A 21,247-nucleotide genomic window follows, 5' to 3' on the forward strand; every position below is an offset into this window, starting at 1 on the left:
AAGCTACAGCAGCCCGCGAAGTCTCACACTAAGGCATGGTCTCCCACACCCAATGCTTTAACTAAAGTCAGCAATACTGTATACACCCCTAGGGATGTACCAGTGGAAAGACCAATAGGAGATCACTGTAACAAACTGTTGGTAAACAGATAACACACAAAACCTTTCGTTTTTGTAAAATTTATTCAATTTTCATAGAATGGGAATAACTAGGCACAGCGAACCAGTTTGTTACAAATTCCTTTACATACTTTAGCTTCTAAAAACCTGAATGTTTAAAAAAATAGAAAGAATTCCCTGGAGATTGAAGGCTTCAGTGGAATGACTCTACCCCCCCAGTGGCGGAGGTGCTGCCAACATCGGTTTCCTTTTGTAAAGTGCTATATTGAGATGACTCGGTTGATACCTCTGAAGATTTTCATATAAAAATGATTTTGATGCATATTCCACACATATAAAAATAAATGCTTACTGTTTATAAACAGAACAGTGCTTCCTTTAAAAGCCGCAAATACATCAAAAACCTGTGAACTCATCTACAGTAAGTGTTTAAAAAGCACACTGAGTGAAGGACAATGTACAAAGACACATACACACATGTAAAAGTGTTACAGGTAAAGCAATTAACAAGCAGTTACACAGGAGTATTTTACACAAATAATCAAACTAATGTTTAAATTGGGCAGCTGACAGACTAACTGCCCCCGAGAGGCAGTTAGATGCTGTAAAAGAAACAGGACTTTCAAAGAACGGATATTTTGCAGGGCTGATGTAAGAGATATTTTGTTAAAGACAAGGACTCAAATGCACATGGACACACACACACGCTTGCAGAGATGTATAAAACAAACCTATGAATTTAAAACTGATAAACCCATTCAGAACTTAGCCAAAAACAGTAGGCAGTATATACAATACATTAGAAACCAATGACACAAAAACAAGCAAAAAGAGACTGGCCAAAGCTTAAAAAAATGGCAGTTATACCACATCTTGGGAAAAATTCACTGCAAGACCACTGATGACCCTCCTCCACAGTCACGAATAATCAACGTTTCGTTTTCCAAATGAGTCTTGTGCTTCCTTAAAACCATGAAAGTCAACTCTGAGTAATTTGTAAAACACATTTTTACTGTGTACTGTACATATGGAGGTACAGTTTACTTTAATGAGAAGCAGTTCAGCGAGAAGACTAAGAAAAGTAGTTTGCGACAGAAGAGCTTTTTGAATTTGAGGGAATACTGGAAAGAACAAAAACAACTCCAGACTTTGGCACAGCTGTCTTTTGATCAATGAATACTTTGCCTCTGGCCATGCTGTAAAGTAAATTTGAGGTTTCATAGCAGAAAATGAGACTTAAGAAAGAACAAGGCTTAAGAAACATATGATATGAATTATTACGTTTAATCAGTAGGCCTGGTTTAGCTACAAAAAGCCTTATGAAGTCAGAAGAGACTGAGGGTCCAGATGAGTGGTTTTTGATTAATGCTTTGTTTCCAATTTCAAGCACAACAAACAGGAAGGCAAGTTTCTCTGTAAAATGGCAATACACTTCAGGGGTCAGACTCAGCGATGTGCTCTTTGAGATGGATGAATTCGATCACAAACTCATATTTTTTTTCCCCAATCTGTCCCTGTAAACATATAAGGTATTTCCTGCTATAAGCAAAGTGTACCCGTTCAGCCTCACACTGACACTGGAAATGTGTAAGGGCACACACACACAAAATTCCTCTCTTGTTAAAAATCTAGAAATGAATGTGCCCCTTTCCCGGCACAGAACATGCCTTGACCAATCATTAAGGTTTTCCCAGGCGCGTTGCTTTTTCAAATTTTGGGTTTTAACACTCGGTCATTAACTCGCCAACCCACGCTGGAGTTGAGCAAACTGCTTTGCAGGACTTTCCTTCCCCCCACTTTGCAAACAAAGTCCACAGCATAAGCCGAACCCAAAGAGATTTCCCTTGTGTAACCTACGCCACTATATTGGCACCATCAAACACAAACATTCAGTCTCCTGCAAACTCTCAGAAGCTGTCACCTGAATCAACAGAACAAAATCAATATGAGCAATTTGACCTGAAATGTATAAGAGGGAGTACGGACCTAGACCCATAGGGAGGAGACTGGTTCATGTGTGCATGCTGTGGCACAATCTGTCTATAGCCACACGATCAGCACACTGAACTTGCTCTACAGGTGACATTATGCTTCAGATCAAATGCTTGCAATAGCTGTTACAGTTCAGATTCTCTTCCATGCCCGAATGGATCGTTATAGACTGATGCAGATCAGCTGTTTTGCCCAGCATGGTAAAATGGAATTCACTCCACTGCAACATAAAAGCAAACATTTAATCCTGTTTAACAGGGACATCGGTCAAATAAGTCTCCTTTCCACGTAAAAATACTTAAGGTAAGATTTGGACATTTATAAGGGGGCTGTGAAACCAATTTAGATGCACAGTTTTGCACCTCTCCTGCTACATATCGTGACACATTTCACAATTAGGACAAAAAGAATTGGCAGAAAGCCGCCTAAGACTGAACGGCCAATTTTACAACAAAAGGTTGGAATAACATGTTAGAGAGAGAGACACAGCTACACCTCCTAAAATACAGCAAGCAGAAAGTTAATTGGAAATAATCACTGAAGTGCTTCTATAATGTGGGGTAAATTCAACGATTCAGCAGATTGAATTAATCTGTACATACACACCACGGCTTTTCAACGAAGAGGAAGAGCTTATTCAGATGTATCTCAAGGGACTACAGTGGAAGGGCTGAAAGATAGTAAATTATAAATGTCGGCTATGTCCATCCTGGCTGTAAAAAAGTCACAAGTCCAATTGAGTAAGAAACTTGAAATAAGCAATAGAATTTAGGTTTTGCATTTACCCATCTTTCTTAAAGAGGTCATTTGAAAATCGTACATCTTGGGGATCTAAGGGCTACACAATGATTAAATCAGTAGTGTTTCTTTCTGTATTCTGCATTACGCACCAGAAGCACAAATTTCCATTTTCCTATCTGATACTACATTTATATGATTAACCAGGAAGAGTATTTCTGCCCGTGTTTACAAGTGAGAAGGCACTGAAGTACCTTGAAGTGAAAAATGGTTCTATTTCTCAATTCACATGCACCGTTGAACTGCAGCCACTATACAATACAATCAAACAGCTATACAATAGCACAACATGTTATCTTCACAAATCTCATAGTAAATGAGGAGAGATGGCTTTAGGATTTTGGAGTCATTTTACAACAGGAGATCCCGAAAGCTCAGTAACTTTCGGATATACACAGTGATCACAGGCAGCTCTGTATCGCAAGCCCCGATATCCACACCAGGCACGTCACACCATTGAGTCACAGATAAATTTGTACCTGTACCATACCCCACTGTTTCAATGCAAAATGCTTTGATTCACAAATATAGCCATTCACATGGTTAAATGGAAATTGATGCCAGATGCACTTAAAACTGTAATGGGCAAAATCAATTTCAATTTACTCATTTATCTATTACGGGTTTCTAATTCTAAGAAGGAAAATTGAGGTGGAAATGAAACAAAACAGTTTGAAATGTTTTCCAACAGTTGCTGCAGTGATTTCTTTTTTATTTTCGAGGTGGGTGGTAGATCGCATTTCACATGGTTTCAAACAATCTACAGCATCGTACTGTTCTCCACAGAAAGTGGGCAGATTTCCGTGGTTTGTACCTACACACGCACAGTTCAACTGTCAGCTGTAAAAAGTGGCAGTAAAAAGCAGTGAATAAAATCATTTTGCAGTCAAAAGGACAGGAGGTGGATCAGGAGGGACCTACACAAACAGGCGTGGTGCGTTAGAGAGAAGCCTTGAATTTAGTGACACCTGAGCCCTTCCCTTTTCAGATCTTCAACGCAGGGTTTTCTTTATATTGTTTTACACGCTCTTTATTGTTTAAACATTACATTATATTTAGTACTGCCCTTTCTAAGCAATTCTTAATCAGCTGCGACCTAAAAATAGCCCAAGCTGACACAGCTTTAAAATGTTATGTGTACCTTCAAAAGACCTGATATTAATTGTACTGCAACTGTGATAAGCCTTCATTTACACTGGCAAACTGAAATGCACCTTCCACACACGTTTACAGAAACGGGGGTGAAAGATGGGGGCAGGGGGCGGCAGACTAACACGTTTCCACACAGTCTGAGCTGCCAGGCAGCGCTCTTTGCTGTGCTGACGCTGCTCTTGAGACAGGCGAAGCATCGGGATGGTGCAGGCTGCAGTGCTCTTCACAGTGAGAATCCAGCGGCTCCACTGAAATCCTTTCTGACAGCTAGGAGACAGGCTTATAGCGCCACCTCCTGGGGGGAAAAAAGCGTCCTCAAAGCAGTACTGTTCTCGACTTCCTGTGCCCTCCTCCATCACTGTCTTCTTCCTGCTTCTACCTGTAACTTCATTCTTCACCAGAGAAAGAAGAGCTTCTTTGAACTCAAGGCAATGGGCAGAGTGTTTTAGTGTCTTTTGCCACTATTTTGTAGATATGTTCAAAACCTAGAACAAATTCGCCAAGTTAACTTTGTACTCCAATGTAAGTTTTGTTTTAATTTAAAGCTACCGGGCCAAGAGGAGAACGCTCATTTGTTTAGTGCCATTACACCCAGTAATAACACCAATTACTAGTCTTATTGTTCAGATTAAACCAGCTTGTCTGTGTCCAGGAAATTTAAAAAGTTTTGGGGAAAAAACGTTCATCCATCCAAACAGCTTATAACAAAAAAAAAAGCTCCAAAAATAGAATATTCATTTATCTTGTCTCAAAAAAGGGTAAAAATATTAGTTTTGCTTTATGTCAAGTTCCTATTCACAAGCGCCCAATGGCAAAGTTCAGGGGTCAAAGGTTAAGTATAGGGACATCAAAAAGGTCACAGAGGCCTTCGCTTTCGTCCAGGTTGTAGACGTAGTCGTGGTCACCAGGGGGAGGAGACAGCCGTAGCAGGGGAGAGAAGACTGGAAGAGAGAAGAGACCGATCACAAGAAGGCTAGAGACAGGGGAAAGGGTTTCAGCAGATGTGTAAAAGCCCAAGATGGCAGGATATTCGAGCTCAAATCCAGTTTAATTACTTCTGACCTGCTATCCCAAGACCTGCCACTTCCAGGTTTATGCTCAAAGCTTTGGAGTCTGTCAAACTGTAATAACCCCGACTTTGGATGACAGTATCCGTAAGAGGAATATTAACACAATGGCGTGACTCTTTTCAAGCTCTCCATAAGGAATGAGCAGGAACATCGCAAGACATTAGATCACATTTGTTTATTGACAACAGGTAACAGATTCTGAGGTTTTTCTATACTGCAGAGCAATTGGTAGAAAACCTACCTTCTGAAGTCATGAGCTCCTCCAGCAGGTCTGCACTCATACATTCTGTGGAAAAAAAAAAAGTTAAGTTTCATTAAGAAGATTACATGAAAAAAACTATTTAAAATTACAATAAACATTTAATACATACCTTTAGTAGGGTCAAACATTTCTGAAAGATCTTTGGGGAAGTCCAGCACTGAAAGAAAGAAAACATATACATTAATATATACTGGCCAACTGCATATTCCTCTTTAACTACAATATTCCATCCAGTATCTGGATGGGAGATCTTCTGGAAAAGCTAAGGTTTTTCTGGAAGAGGTCTTAGTGGGACCAGTAGGGGGCGCTCACCCTGCAGTCTGTGTGGATCCTAATGCCTCAGTATACTGACGGGGACACTAGACTGTAAAAAAGGCGCCATCCTTCAGATGAGATAAAACCAAGGTCCTGACCCTCCACGGTCATTAAAAATCCCAGGGTGTTTCTCAAAAAGAGTTACCCTGATGTCCTGGCCAAATTTCCCATTGGCCTTTAGCAATCATGGCCTCCTAATAATCTCCATCTATGATCTGGCTTCATCACTCTGTTCTCCTCCCCACTGGTAGCTAGTGTGTGGTGAGTGTACTGGTGCACTTTGGCTGCCATTATCCAGGTGGGGCTACACACTGGTGGTGGTGGTGGAGGGGAGTCCCTATTATCTGTAAAGTGCTTTGAGCGGACTGTCCAGAAAAGCGCTATGTAAGTGTAAAGAACTGTTATTAACCCTATTTAGAAAAGTGAATGGTAAAGGATAGAAAAATCCACAACGGGTTGAGATATTGTAGTTGAGGTTATCCAGCAGATGGCAAAGGAGTACCACTCTCCTAGGAGAGAGCGCTCTTGAGTCCGTGCGTTTTCAACCACCATGATTAGTGAGTGTCTAACCAGGGGGTGAAATCCAGTTCAGTCTTCGTCTGCAGGCTTTCTAGGTCTTTTTCATTTTGCAGCACCTAAACTGCAAGCGGAAGTCGCCAAAATTGATATAAAAGGAGCTTATTTATGATGTTTTAGAGCTCAACTGGAATGAAAACCTGCAAATTCAGAGGCTCTCCGGCACCAGGATTGGTTAGCCCTGGATAAATCTGTATGTGAAGGACAGTAAAAAGTGAATATAGGGTATTAGCCCTGTAGCCAGATTGTCACCAAACTGGCTTGTATTAAACGAGTACCTGCCAACGCTTTCTCAGACTCGATGCTACTCTCAAACCGCAAAAATCTATAACCTATTTTACTTCGGTTTTCCAAGTCATGCCAAGAAACTATCATCCCAAAAATTACAGCCTTGCAGTGAAATAGCAATTATTACAAGATTCAGCACACGAGGTGTTAACTTTTCAGCATGCAACCTTACCGTATCAAACAGCAAGCCAGATCTAAGGTCACGAACACCCCCACTGCTCTCACCACCACCTGTGCGATTCCTCTGGTCTCTAAGACCAAATGAGACCTGAGCGCTCAGCTTTTAACGAGGCCTCATTAAAAGCCACTAGTTGCATCGTCAGCTACTTTGTGTTTTTATTCAGACACATTTTTTTAAACGATCATTTCTTTTTGTCAGACCTTGGTTACATTTCCAGACTGTACGGAGACCAAGCCGTCGCCATGCAAAAAGAACAGAAAAGTCTGTTACAAAGGAGAGGAGTCATTCTGCCCGTCCAGCCTGTTAGGTTGTCAGTAGGTAACTGATCCAAGGATCTCATCCGGCCTTTTCTTGAAAATAAAAACAGGGTATCGGCTTCAGCAACACGGCTGGGCAGTTTCTCCCTCGGAGAAAGAAGTGTCTCCTGGTCTGTTTTAAATGCACTTCCACATACATTCCACTAGTGCCCCCTGGTTCTTGTTTCACTGTGTCGTGACAGAGCAATGAGTCTCGAATCCAGCAGGTCAGCCATCTCACTCCCCCCCATTATTCTCTTTCTACCTCCTACAGGCTGGAACAAAGACATGCGCTCTCCACCTGTCCATCAACAAAAGAGTACCGAGTCCACACAGACGCGTGAGGGAGGGACACTCTGGGAGCTGCGGTTGTTATCACCAGCTCCGGACTGCACCTTCCATTTTGCACTTTTGTGATTCTTCCCCCCAAAAAAATCAAATGAATACAATTACATTTGGTAACACGACCTTCCCTTTCTACTCAACATTTTCCTGCAGACTCTTTTGTTTTCCTCCCAGAGGAGCAAACTGGAATCCGGGGCTTGCTGGTTGGATGCCAAGAGACGCACAGGAAGTCAAATCTTTGAAACAAATCGACCTCAAATATTTTGAAAATCGCCTATTCCGTCGATCGCACTGGAGAGTACCATTCAAATGCGCAAGGCAGCGTGAAATATGGTTACTGTACTTTCACTTCCCCCTTGTGGCGGGGAACCATACTATAAAAGTACTGTAAAACTGGCCCCATTCCTTGCCCCTATAGATACAGACGCAGCTGCCTAGGTCCCGCAGGAAACCATGTCTTCCTGTCCCAGGTCTCCATGCCCAGAACGCGTCTCCTCTGGGGAGCAGGCACGGTAACCGTTACAGCGCCTAGCGCTGCAGATGCCAGCTGGGGCGCTCACCCTATCTCACCCCATCTCCGCCGCAGGGAGGGGCGGGAATAAGGCCTTCGGCGCCGCCTGTCCCGGGGGGCCCAGTCTCACGGTCACGTGAACCGCTTCAGGGGATGAAAGGCGTGGGGCAGCAGCGGTACCGCACCGCGGCTTCCAGGCGCGCTGTCGCCCCCGCCACCCCAGCCGCCCCGAAGATGAGGGCGAGTGACGGCTCGCGGGCCCCGCCTTCGCCGTACTGTCATCCCGAGAGCGATCTGTGTGAAAGACGACCTCCGGCACGTTTCGGTACCTCTGCAGGAAGGCGCACTTCATAACTGAAGTGTAAGAAATGACTCAGGGGGGGAATACCACAGCCCCAGCAGCAACCAAAGGAAACACAGATAGGCACCTCAAAGTGCCGCTCACTTCTGGCCTGAACGTGTCTTAAGGCTAGCGTCCTGGTTTGGCTTTAGTCGGACTGGTAAGTACTTGTGGTGATCGGATCTCAGAGAGATTGCTCGTGAGAGAACCAGTTTTCCAGATAGCAGCACGTCCTCCAGCATGCTGTCCCCCAGTCTGTGTGTCAGGATGGGGTTAATACGCGGGGGGGGGGGAATCCTTCCAGTGTTTTCATCATGAAAATGTATTATTTAGCACTGTTTTCTTGACATTTTCTGCGACTCCGTTTGATCTCCGTTCGGAAACTGTTTGATTAAATCCACTCATCCAAATCCAAGTGCCGTGCTCCTTTTGTACATCAGTATACACTCCAATTCAGACAGCTCTGCGCTCTCGGAGCACCACAGATAACAAGAGATCGGAGCTCAATGCAAAACTGTTGATCAATGTCATTTTTAGTACTAGGTGAGATAAGCAGTTCCTTAGAAGAAACCACAAACTTCACGGGAAAACCAAATACAAACACCCTTCTTTCTACTGTGGTCAAAAATGCAATAATGGCGGGCTTTCTAACATCTCCTTAAGACTCTAAAGTGCTCTCACAGAACCCAGACTGAGGATCAACTACTTTGCAGCTTCACCTCAATAATTATCTGATTTGACACCTGGCTACAAACAGATGCACAAACCAGCCAGTTACACTAACGCCACCACACACTGCAGCTGTGACAGGTCTCTGTACAATCTCCTCCAGCCTCCTCTGTTAATACAGGCTTACAGTAAAGGATCTTTCTGGAGACTGAACAGCAGGCTTCCACTGTAATGAACGGTACCAGTCTCAAAGAAAAGTCTTGTATCTTGAATTGGAAGACAATTTTTTCATGTGACCACATGTAATAAACATACATTAGTATAATTACCCTGAGACTCTACATTTCTAAAACCATTCAGAGTGCACCTTCTCTCCTCAAAACATCTTCATGAGCCACTGCTTCCAAACAGAATATTTAAGCCAGAGATCCGACAGGCTACTTACATTCTGAAGGATCTGATTTGATAGGTTCGAAGACTGTGGAGGAGGCCGGAAGGGTAGAACTGCTGTCCAATGAGGCCGAGGACTGAAGAGCTTGAGTGTCCAAAGACGGCGTCTGATTGGCTGGTGTCTCTGCGGTGGGCTGGGCAAGGTCAAGTTCACCGGGGGTGTTACTGGAGGCGTCTAACACGGGTAGAGAGTGGAAAGGGGGTGAGATTCATGGTTTTCTCATGCACACCAATGCTCAGTGAAGAACATTTACTTAGTTCAGTGGTTCCCAATCCTGGTCTTGGTGACCATCACACCTGCTGGCTTGTGTTCCAGCCGAGCCCTCAGTGATACAATCAAACCCTTCCTTGACTTAATAATAAGATTAATTCATTCAACATGTTGGAGATTGTCGTATTTTGTAAGTGAAACAACAATTCCAAACTTGTGACTAGAAACAAAATGCAAATATTCCAATGAAGCAGCTCCTCTGATCAGTTAAGGGTTCAATCATCTAGCTGGGGTGGGATGGAACGAAACTCAGCAGGTGTGTGGGGCACCAGGACTAGGACTGGTTTAGAATGATGCCTTCTAGGATCTGCACTGTCGGGGCCTACAATTTGACCCAGTGGGGGCTGCAGCTTTCAGAAAACAAACCGCTTGTGGTCTTGTAAATACATCTGTCCTGGTAAAGGCATGCATGGAGCTCCCGAGTCTCACCTTCTCCATCGGGTTAAATATAAACCAGCCACCCACTAAAACTGTTGAAACAGCTTACTATGATGCTTCACCAAAGCAGCAAGCCTGTCTGGGCTAGTGTTTCCCTGCCTACTCAGTGTTACCCAGACTGCATCAGGCTGTCACGCTAGCCTGCACTAAGACTTCCAAGGTGTAGAAAAGGCCGACAGTGCCTACCGGCGATGGGCACCCTGCTGGCGCTGGCTGGCTGGCAAGCAGAAGCCGGGCTGGGCAGGGTGCTTTGGCTGGCAGGTGTGGGTGCAGATGGCGCAGGTTGGGGAGTGCTGGGCTGGGAGGCCAGAGGCGTCCGTTTGGGGGTGGTGGGAGTGCTGGGCGTGGGCAGGCTCTGGAACAGGTCGTCGGGGGGAGGAACAGGCAGCACCACGGGCGGTGAGCTGGCAGTATCTTTGTTGACCAGGAGCACCTCGATAGGCCCCGACGTGCTCTTCAGATGAATCTGGTATTTCTTCTGCCCGTTCATGACCTGCGGGACAGAACAGCAGCTGACATGAGCGAGGGAGGACAGACCCCCGAGACCGTGCATCGCCATTCTAACAGGCTCTAATCCCGTCCAAAAACCTGTTTTAAAATACCTCCGGACGAAGAAAAAAAACAGCAATGCCAGGTAGTGTAGCACAGGGAACAACACGAGGGGTACCTACCGCCTCTGGAATCGGGACCTCTAACTGCGTGCCAGACGGGGCTCGAATAGCTAAGAGGGTATCGCCTGAAACAAAAACAATTCGGAGTATTAGCCTGGAAGAAAAATGGCAGTGGCAGGCAAGCATCCTGCTGAAACAAACAGCAAAACCAAGACTCGCTGACATGCGCTACCCTCCCAGCTTATTAAAAAAAGGCTCCAGCAAATCTTTAGCTGTAACTCAAAACCTTAGCATCTGCACACACCCAGACTCCCCTGTACACACACACAATCCCAGGTCATGTGTATCATATAAAACATAGGGCATGTCTCTAACCCTCCCCTGCCCACACTCACACAAATTACATTAGTTACCTTTGAAGCAGCTGCAGATGTCTTCATGGGTAACATAAGCTAATGTTTCCATCTGTTAAGGACCAAGCGATGGGCAGACCTGCAGTATTTACCCTCGGGTTCAAGTGTGGACAGCCTACTGCTGCTCAGTGAGAAAACCAGGACAAGATATCCCTGGCACAGGCTGCTGCTGGTTTTAGTCCTCCTTTAATGATTTTATTGGTTTAATTTATTACAAAACTCCTGTCACATATGGAGGGCCTGCACAGGGGAAACTACATACAGCAGATCATCGATTGTTCAGCGACTCATAATCCACCTTCCAATTGGATTGTCCAGTGATGGGCGGTCACAGGCCGATCCCGAAAGTAGATTATGCAGTAATTACAAAGGGTATTCTGTCTAATTAACGGATAATGTACTGTATTACGCATTGTAAACAAGGTGACTGGACGGTACCACACTGTTTCTGCAATACTATCCTTAAAACAAAATACAAAAAAAACACACACAACACCCACAGACACATTACAAAAAAAAGCTACTATAAAACTTTGATGACACCCAGTGTTAGATGACGCCCTAAAGTGCTGGATAATTGACAAACTGTAAATCCAGACTCTGAAAACCTCATGACTCGACTGAATTCCGTCGCTAAGGATTGGCTTAGAAACTTTCAGGAGTGTGCCAAGCCCACCCCACGCACTGTGAAGAACACAGGCGGACCGTGCGGAACGGATTCACTCGGAGAACACCCACAGTGGGAAGGTAGGAGCTGGGAAATCGGGTTCTTCCGGCCCACTGTGGTCCTCCTGGGAATGATCCAGCTCCAGGTTTTATTCAGAACCTCAGAGCATCGGAGGTGGGAGGGGCAGGAGCTGAGGAAGCGCTGTAATTCGACAGCTCTGATCGCAACTCCGGCCAGCCGCGCGGGTTAACGGCTTCATCGCAAAGCGGTCATCGAGGGGTAAGGGTGAAAAGGACAGCCGGTCTTCGGCACAAAAACTGGGTGCTGTTTTTCCAGGGAGCCCCCCCCCCTCCCCACCCCCAGCATGGAAAGGATATCTGCTGTTCTGGGTGTCGTCGGTGACGTTCTTGATGCTCTGCTGCACCCACACCTTCTGCTGGTCCAGTTCGTGCTCGCGCCGGTCCAGCTCCTCCAGCTCGGCCTTCAGGTCGATGAGCTTGTCGGCGATCTCCCGCGTGTTGCAGCCCGGCCCCACCCCCCTGCGGAGGACACACACAGCACAGAGCCGGGAGGGGGCCCGCGGTCAGCGGTCAGGCAGACAGGAGCGCGCTTCAACCCCGGGCCCTCCGAAGCCGCCGACAAGGCGCGGCTCAGAGGGAGAGACCCTCCCCGAATTGATACCGCGACCTTCGCAGTTTCCACTCGCCCCAACCGCCCCATACGGCCGCTCTCCGTTTCGTCCGCCGGAGAGGCGGAAACCGGATTTCGGCGCGACCCGCGGGGGCAGTGCCAAAAGGGGTCCCCAGCTCTGGGTACAGGGACCCGACTGAGCCCACCCTCACAGAAAAGACACCTTCCGGAGAGCAGTGGGGGCGGGGCCCCGAACTCACTTCCACTGGATGCTGTTCTTCGATTTCTTCTCGATCAGCCCGATCCCTTCCAGCACGTTCGTGATGTCATAGATGCGCCGCTTCTGCCTGACCGCAAGGGTGTCAGCTGCCTGCGGGGGAAACATCAGCACGGCATTCAGGATATAGCGCCCTGCAACACTTCAGATGGGCACAGCAATGCAAGATCTCAGGACAACACAGAGACGTTTAATATGGAAATGAAACATGACTCAAGGAACATTATAAACAGATATCTGTAAAGCAATGTGTTCTTCAATTATGGCTGACTCAGCAGAGGTTAGTACATTTATCACATTTACTAACAATGTTCCATGTGCAGAGAATCATCCTTTACATACTATGACCCCAGCCTCTCCCGACACCAGCAGCTAGAGTAGGGGCGCCCCACCTCTCCCAACAACGGCAGCCAGGGTGGGGGTACCCCAGTAAGAGGCGAGAGCCGGGGCAGAAATGCACAAGGCACAAAGAAGTGCAGAAGAGAGAAGCTGATGTACACAGGGGGCAAAAGGCTACATGAAACAAGCAGAGCGCGGCAGAAACTTTGCGCGTTGCAAAAGGAGGAGCCCGTCGTAAAATAACTTGGGTGAAGGGAGTACTGAGCAGTCCGGGAAGAAGACCAAAGCAACACAGCTGCACACCGGGCGTCCTGCCCAAGACCCTGAAGCGATGATTTTTTTTCTGTGGCTAACCGAAACCGCACGACCAGGAAATGACAAAAGCTGGAAGGATTCGGTGCTCTTCAGCCACCATGCTGCTCTGTGAAACGTACATGATCAGAATAACGGAGGGGTGGGAGGGTACAAGCCTATAAAAACGCTTCCAATCAGCTGCAGCAAATGAGACTGGAGATCTCAGTATTCCTCGAGTCCCTGGAAGCTACGTTATTTTCACCAAACACAGACGCGACCCCGATTTGCATAAGGGTTACAGTCCATACAACCTGGCATAAGCCAAGTGTATACAAGCCGAACCTTTAAACGGTATGTTCACACTTATTGTTTCATATTTCAGGGCTGTAACGACACAATCGCACTACTACAATATTACAGCGTACTGTACAGAATTTTAATCCCAAAAACTGCAATCTGGCAGAATAACTGCACTGTGCTTTTTTCCAGCTCCACATCACACAGACAGCAGAACTTACTCCAGACAATGCACATCTACCAGAAGACCAACAAGACGATGCAGAACAAGACAGAGGTCGCAGACAGCTTTTCCTGTAAAGGTAGATGTACACAAGTGCTGGGAGGTCCTGTAACCGCAAACTCAGGCCACTGATCTGATCTGCACGGTCTGGAAACCTGTGGCGCACACCTCATGCCCTCTAAATCTGTATGTGCAAATGATAACGAGGTTCTCAAGCCAGAAACAACTGAACAAATCTGCAGGATTCAGTGCCCCGTGTCTCGGGTCCACGAGGGATGTTATTTAATCCGTCTGGGTTTCTCATTCGATGCTGGGATTGGGGTTTGACCCATTAAAAAAAAAAACAGAGAAACAAATGAAAGACCACAACCAGAATGACAAAGTGGGAGAGGAGCGGGTTCAGTGAGGAGAGACCACCATACAATTCAGGACGGATTTATTTTTTCTTTATAGCTAAGGAGGATTTTGGAAAGCCAGTACAAGGGGAACAAAATAAAATGAGGTGATTAAACCAACCAGCTCTAGTCACTGAAAAGGCAATGCATGTTTGTGATTATTTAGCTTTTACGTATTTGGTAAGTATTTTGGACAGCCTTTGATGTATTTTTCAGTGAACAAAACACTGAAAGCCACTGCACCCTATCTACAGGCTGGTCCTCTCTCCTCTAACCTGAGCTGGAACCAGGGCCAAGATGCTATTGCACCAAAGCTCCACAAGAGGGGCACACATCATACATTGCACAGTATGCAGATCACTGCAGCACTACAATGCATTCCATGTCTGAAAAGGTGAGGTGAAAAATCACCTTTGTAAACAATAAAATGTTTGTAGAGCTCAACGGCCTACAGAGGAGTAACACATTTAGGAACGACTGGAGTGCACATCCATTAGTCTTTTACAAGGCAGTTATATACAGGAGTGGACAAAATAATGGAAACAAGTGTCAAGTCACCAAAAAGGGTGTTGGATCACCAGTACTGCCTGCGTGCACAGGGGCTTACAGCCTACCACCATCAATAGCAGGAATTCTGCAGGAACCATTCTTCAACAAGACAGTTAATCCACTCGCTCCTGGCTTGCGGAGATGGGAAATGCCATCTCAATGATCGTTCCAGGACTTCCCATGAAAGCTCAACTGGGTTCGGAGCTGGTGACTGAGGAGGCCGTGACACACGGGTGACATCCGTGTCCTGCTCATCGAGCCAACGGGCAGCCACACATGCTCTGGGGACGGGGGCATTGTCACCGTGGAAGACACCCCTCAGAAATACCACAACACGGGGTGCACACGACCACTCCGATCCGCCACAGCAGCGATCAGCACTGATCGTGCGGGCTAAGGGGATGAGAGCACGCAGACCATGCCTGGAAAACGCTCCCCACAACATCCTGGAACCACGAGAACCATTCACTGCTGGAACCAAGCACTCAGGGCTGTAGCTCTGGCACATAGATGGCACGTGTTCTCCATTTGCTGAAAAGGAAGTCAAGGAAAGAAGGCAATTCATCCGGCCATACTGGACCACATTTCTCCACTGCTCAGTAGCCCACTGCCTGCGCTCCAGGTGTGATGCGAGGCTCGTGCCCGGCAACCCTACTGTGGTATCCTGTTCTGCGGAGATTTGGATTCAACAGGCTGCTCGCCAGGTTTTGGCGCGTTTTTTCAGACCCGTCCTGGATCAAACTGCTCGCTCCCTGGGTTGAAATCGGCAGTCGCTCTCCTGCTTTGCCTTGAACTTCAAACGAAAGCGCGAGCCTGGAGTGAAGGCTTCCTGCGACCTTTGTCCTTTGCTGGTGACGTCTTTCTCTTGCAGTCCCACATTGACATCGTTAGGCGGCGTAGCTTGTTAAACATCAGAAAATTGAGCTGTCAAGGTCAACTAAGCTCCTGCCAAACAGGCCCTCCTCCTTTCAAAGGCACTCTTATTATTGCTAGCCATAACTGCAGGCAGACAGGCCTGTCCAGCATTTTCATACCCGAGTCTAACCATGCTGGGAGGTTATCTACTTCATTAACACGAGCCACACCTGTGTTGGAACCCTTGCCTTCACTATATTTGCTGCCCCTCATTAACCCTGGTGTTTCCGTTTTCTGTCCACAACCTGTTCGTTTTCTTGTCCAGGAATGACTAGACTCAGAAGATTGAAGCTGTGACTATAACCCACCGACATAGCTGGTTGAGAATATCTGGAGCCCATGAAGACCCGTTGAGGTTGGGGCCAAACCAGTACTTTATTTGGATAAATCTGCGAGAGAGAGACACATGGTGCTCTGTAACATTTTACAACTTGACTGCATTCACTCAACACCTTTGACAGGCAGAAAACACTGGCATTATTTGCTGTATGCAAAGCAGTCCAGCTGTCAAAGCAATAAACAATAACTAGACCATGGGTCCAAAGAAGTTCATTCTCATATGCTTAAATTACCCCACAGAAAGACCAAGAACTTTAACCTCTGATTAACACTCCTGAAACCCAAATGGTTCGAATGCGACCCAGGTACCCTGTGACACTGCCGTCTCTGTCGCTTCACGACCAAGGTTGGAGTGTCATTTTGCATGCCCGGAGCTGGCAGAAATGAACCAGAAGGTAGCTCACGTGTCAAAATAAAGATACAAGGAAAACGATTAACAGGCAAATAAGCGTACACAAAATTGGACCTACTTCCCTCAGCAGACTAAGTGGAAAGCGGTGAAGAGGAATTAACCACAAGGTTCTAAAAAAGAGACATGTCCAGTCCCAAAAAAAAACAAACAGTCCAGATAAAATCAGTCCCTGGCCCACAAGTAATGCAGTTTACAACACACCATCAACTCCAATAATGACCACTTGCTCAAGAGTTCACACACACAGGGAGCATATTTCCACGGACAAACACACTGCTGGGGGAAAAGGGCTCCATGTGGATAAAAATCATATGAGACACAACATTCCAGTGTCACTGCAATAGGCATGCAGTGTCTTTTAACACAAACTATACAACCATGATCATTCCTTTACCTGGACGCTGGCTGAGCTTTGCAATGCATATAGAGCACCTTATAGCCTTTTTATCTCAGACTGACTTCATAACCCGAACCACTATGCCATTTTATGCCTCCAAAATGTGTCCGGTTTTAATATTCTCATTCCCAGGACGACACAAAGCCTCCTACGTCAACCTGACTTCGTGCAAAGTTGTGATCTTTCAAAGCCACACGACAAATTACATAAAGGCAGTTCACACAACAACTGAGGCCACAAAACCCTCCGTCGCTTCTGTGCTGCACAAACTGCAGAATGAAACACAACGCAGCCGAAAGGAAAATCAGACACTGAATGCACGTCCGTGCAAACCAGTTCTTCCCATAAATATGAACCCAGGTGCAATGCATGCGAGTGGACAGGAAAGGTTTCGTTTGCACTTGCATTTTAAGCACCATTCTTAATCGAACCAAGTGCAAAACTGACTTCAGGGCACCTTATCATCCTGCTGCACAGCTCACACATCTGAAAAAACAGCTGCATCACTGCACAGCAACACTGTCAGAAAGGAAATCTCTTACAAGCGGCAGCCACTGCGCAGTTGAGCAAATAGTTAATCATTACTCAACTGTAACAGTCAAGAGACCCATGGCTGAGAAGGTCAGGAGGAGTAACAGAAGGAGCTCTCTGGCACACTGCTTTAAATGTGCCATCGTGTCTCCTCACTGAAAGAGCCTGAAAGGGACCAAAATGAAAAAAGGGGCAAATCTAAAGTAAACGCAAATGATTCGATCAAGCTGATATTGACAGTTATGATCAATCAGCCCATCAAATCGGCACAATTTTAAAAATGCAGCGAGGACTTTCGGCTATGCCCCGTTTCAGTGAGTATTTGTTTCCGATTCAAAGAGCTCTGGAACTGCAGGATACATTGGGCTATTTCCTCGTTGAACAGTGGAATAGAGAAAGAAACAAACGTTCAGATCATGATGCACTGAAACGTGAAACTGTAATAATTACATAACCCTCTGCTGGCCACACTCAAATAAGAAAGCTCCCGGTAGGCTGTCGCGGTTAAACATGACTTCGGGGATCTTCTGCGCCCGGTGTCAGTAAGAACACCCCACAAAATGAGAGAAGGGGGAATAAAAACGCTTTCTAACCTGAAACAGAGTATTCATTCTCGGACAGCCTTGAAAACGAAACCTGTATCTTGTGGAAATCCCCACGCAGTTCACAGACTTGCGTGGCTATCGGTGCAACAACCATTTTTTTAAAAAAAATGTATCTATTGCAATGAAAAGGGGTATTTCTAATTATGGTTTCAGAGGTGTTTCTTTCTATAAAGGGGCAAATGATACGAACACTAATCAATCAGGCGGACGACTTCACGTCTTCCCACAACACAGAAACATACCCCGACCCCCCCCCCCCCAAAAGAAATCCTGGGTTTGTTTTTGCTGCATCACCACGAGGGAATCTTTGTCAAAGTCGCCGCGGTGTTTCTCGGTGACAGAAAAGCTCGTCTAAGGTCCTGAATTATTCGCGCAAGGACGTACAGAAACAGCCCCCGAGTACTGTTTCACTGCGATCAGCCACAACCTTCACCCCCTCCGGTCCCCCACGGACAGCCCCTCCACGTCCCCCGTTTAAATGCCTCCTTTTCTCGGGACTTGGTTCGCCCGCCCACGCGTGGCCTCGTACACGCGGGGCATGCCACAGGTGTTGCTCCGGCGAGACCAGAGAGCACCCAAGAGCGGCGGTAAACCGGAGATGTTTGTAATTCATGAGCGAGCAGCGGCGCACACTTACAACTTTCAGATCCAGAACTCCATCCTTGGCCTCCTGCAACAAAGTAACGAACTTGGTCGTGAGCAAGCCCAGGCTCTTCTCGTGTCGGCTCGGGGTCTGGGGCTGTACTGGCTCGGCCATGGCGCCCGGGTCAGTTCGGATTAGATCCAGAAGGGTTCAGCTCGGTTCTGGTCCAGCCCCCCCCCGCCGCCCGATCGCCGCAGCCACCACCACAACCACCACGCAATTCGCTCTCCACCTCCTCGGACCGTCCCCGCCGCCGCCCGTGTCGCACCGCGATCCCGGAGTTGGGTTCGGTGTCCCGCTCTGGAATGTCCGGTCCGATCCGATCCGGCTCGGCTCCCTGTTGCCCGAACCCCTCTCGGCCTGCGGCCACCCGGCAATGAGGTCTATGGTATGGAGCCGTTAGCGGCGCGGGGCATGCTGGGATCGATTTGAACGGCAGGGGCCGTCTGCAAAGGGCAGTTTCTAAACATTAAAAAACAAAAGAGAGAAATCCGAGGACATAGTTCATTTCGATCCATAATAATTAGAATAGCCACGAAATAAGTACGATAACACGATCGATTTCATATTTCGGAAAGTCTACAGTCAAATATTTAAATAAAATTCTGAGCACATGGCCGGCGGTGCTGTCTCTGTCGCTCTCATTAAGAACCCTAATGCATTTACAGAAAGCAGTAAATCCATCAGTTTCGTGTTGAGAGGCATGACTTTATTCCCTATGTGAATGTCTGATCATTGTCACTCGCCGCGAAGGGGACTCCTGTGATCCTACACCCACGCAGGACTGATACATCTCGCAACAATTTGCTCACCAGCAGTTACTGAAGCTGGGAGCCGCTGCGCAGCGCGAATAAAAGAGCTTATTTATACTTTATCATATTAATTAAAAAAATCCCACCTCCAAAGCAGCCTTCCAACAAAAATCCGGCATTGTGCTCTTTAAATCAAACTTCCTGTTCCGTCAGAAGTCGGTCTTTGACAGGGTCGCAAACTGCGTTCACCTCGCTCCGCTGAGCCAATGGATTGGGACTGGCCGACAGGGAGTGTCGTCAAATTACTTGTTCAAAGCCTTTTATCGCTCCATTCTTACTCGGTTGTGACTATATGGCCATGACCCTGGTCGAAAATTGCGTTTTCCAGTGTGTATTACTGATAAACCTTGGAATAGGACAGGAAGTAGTAACTAGATACTCAGAGTTGGAGGATGTCACTACTGAACATCAGCATTTTCCTGTATTGTGTGCAATACAGCAATCTAGTGAAATCAAGACCTGTGCGTTTGAATTTTGGTAGCTTTAGGTTGTTGTTTTTTTACATAAAACTTCATTTTTTCTTTTACTCTGTTCACATTTACTCTGCTTTTTCGTTTTGTAAAGAGTTAATGTTTACCGAGGTGTGTACAGTACATGCACCATAGTAGGTAGGTCCCTTTTCAGCCGATGGGGGAATGGGGGGGCAAGGGCCACCATTCTTCTCAACCATCCGACACTGGAGGTGGAGGTGATGTGGTCAGCGTCACGCTCCGGCCAGCCTGTTACCCCCAGAAGGATTAACCCCCGGTACTCACTTGGAAAGCAGGCTGAGTGGACCTGGGAGCTGTCTGGAAGGAATTGGAGCAAGCTCCATCGCTTGACCCTTCCTGGGATGGAACCCGGGACCTGGTCAGGAGCTAGACGCCCTTGCTGGCTGAGCTACCACATGCACTGTATTATCCCCTGCAATTGTTTGTGCAACCATTTCACCACGAAGTATCAACCACGGCCGGGTACAGACTGGGCCTCTTCAAAAGTCTGCACAATTGATTGTATATTTTACATTGCACGCACATTTATTTTTTTGTCTTTCTCATCCTACATGTTTGTCCCTTGTTTGCTAATGCGTTTATGTTCTGCTAAACGTATTGTGTGTTGTGTTATGTCTTTTACCTGCCTGCAAAGCATATTTCCTATCTGGGACAATAAAAATATTCTTATGATGAAGGAAGTGTCCCATAAGATACGTTAAGATTCGATTTCACACTACCACGAGAATGCATTAGTTTTCTCTAACTCCGTTACAGTCACAGTGTTCAACCCCATGCCAGTAATGAGTCACTATGAGTCATTTTCAGTTATGCAAGAGCCAGGACATAACAGCTTATAAGTCATTAGTATTATTCTAATATGTCACGTGACAGCATTATGCATATATTTATTATCCACATTGCAGGACTCAAATCACATATTTCACGCAGCGTGGAGCCAGGAAATCATGTCCTGCCAAACGATACCCTCTTCCTGATCTGGAGAGTCCGAACCCTCAACTTTTGAAAATACCCTGAAACCCGGAGCCCCACCTATCAAAGCAGAAGGTGACACAGCCGCCCTGCCACCCCACTCTCCAAGCAGCAGTAAAGGACGTAACCAGCTCCCATGTCACGTGATACATTCGTTATCAGAACGCTACTAGTTGCTGTATTATTATGTGATACAGACAGCTTGACTGTTCAGTCAACATTCCACAGTTTTACAGTCATTACTACACACCACCTGATCAGATCCTCCCAATTCCATGATCATCAGAAACAAAGGAAATACAATTTCCCAAGGGAAAGGAAGGCCCTGCCTGGATCTCACGGCTAAGGAGCTGGATTATCC

The 21,247-nt window shown here is 46.5% G+C and overlaps 1 protein-coding gene across 1 annotated transcript; it reads right to left on the minus strand.

Annotated features, from left to right (window-relative positions):
- Positions 1-164: 164 nt before the first annotated feature.
- Positions 165-19,666, minus strand: e2f4 (E2F transcription factor 4). The gene is made up of 11 exons (XM_088614099.1): positions 19,510-19,666; positions 18,606-19,073; positions 12,656-12,765; positions 12,141-12,304; positions 11,099-11,140; positions 10,746-10,810; positions 10,261-10,567; positions 9,361-9,540; positions 5,504-5,551; positions 5,374-5,418; positions 165-5,003 (listed from the first exon to the last, which is right to left on the minus strand). Exons 2-11 carry the CDS (start codon positions 18,723-18,725, stop codon positions 4,888-4,890), a joined length of 1,197 nt encoding a protein of 398 aa, XP_088470225.1. The 5' UTR covers positions 18,726-19,073; positions 19,510-19,666; the 3' UTR covers positions 165-4,887.
- Between the last annotated feature and the right edge of the window lie 1,581 nt (positions 19,667-21,247).

Source organism: Lepisosteus platostomus, chromosome 20 (assembly GCF_059453375.1).
Source record: "Lepisosteus platostomus isolate fLepPlt1 chromosome 20, fLepPlt1.hap1, whole genome shotgun sequence".
Classification (NCBI taxonomy): domain Eukaryota; kingdom Metazoa; phylum Chordata; class Actinopteri; order Semionotiformes; family Lepisosteidae; genus Lepisosteus; species Lepisosteus platostomus.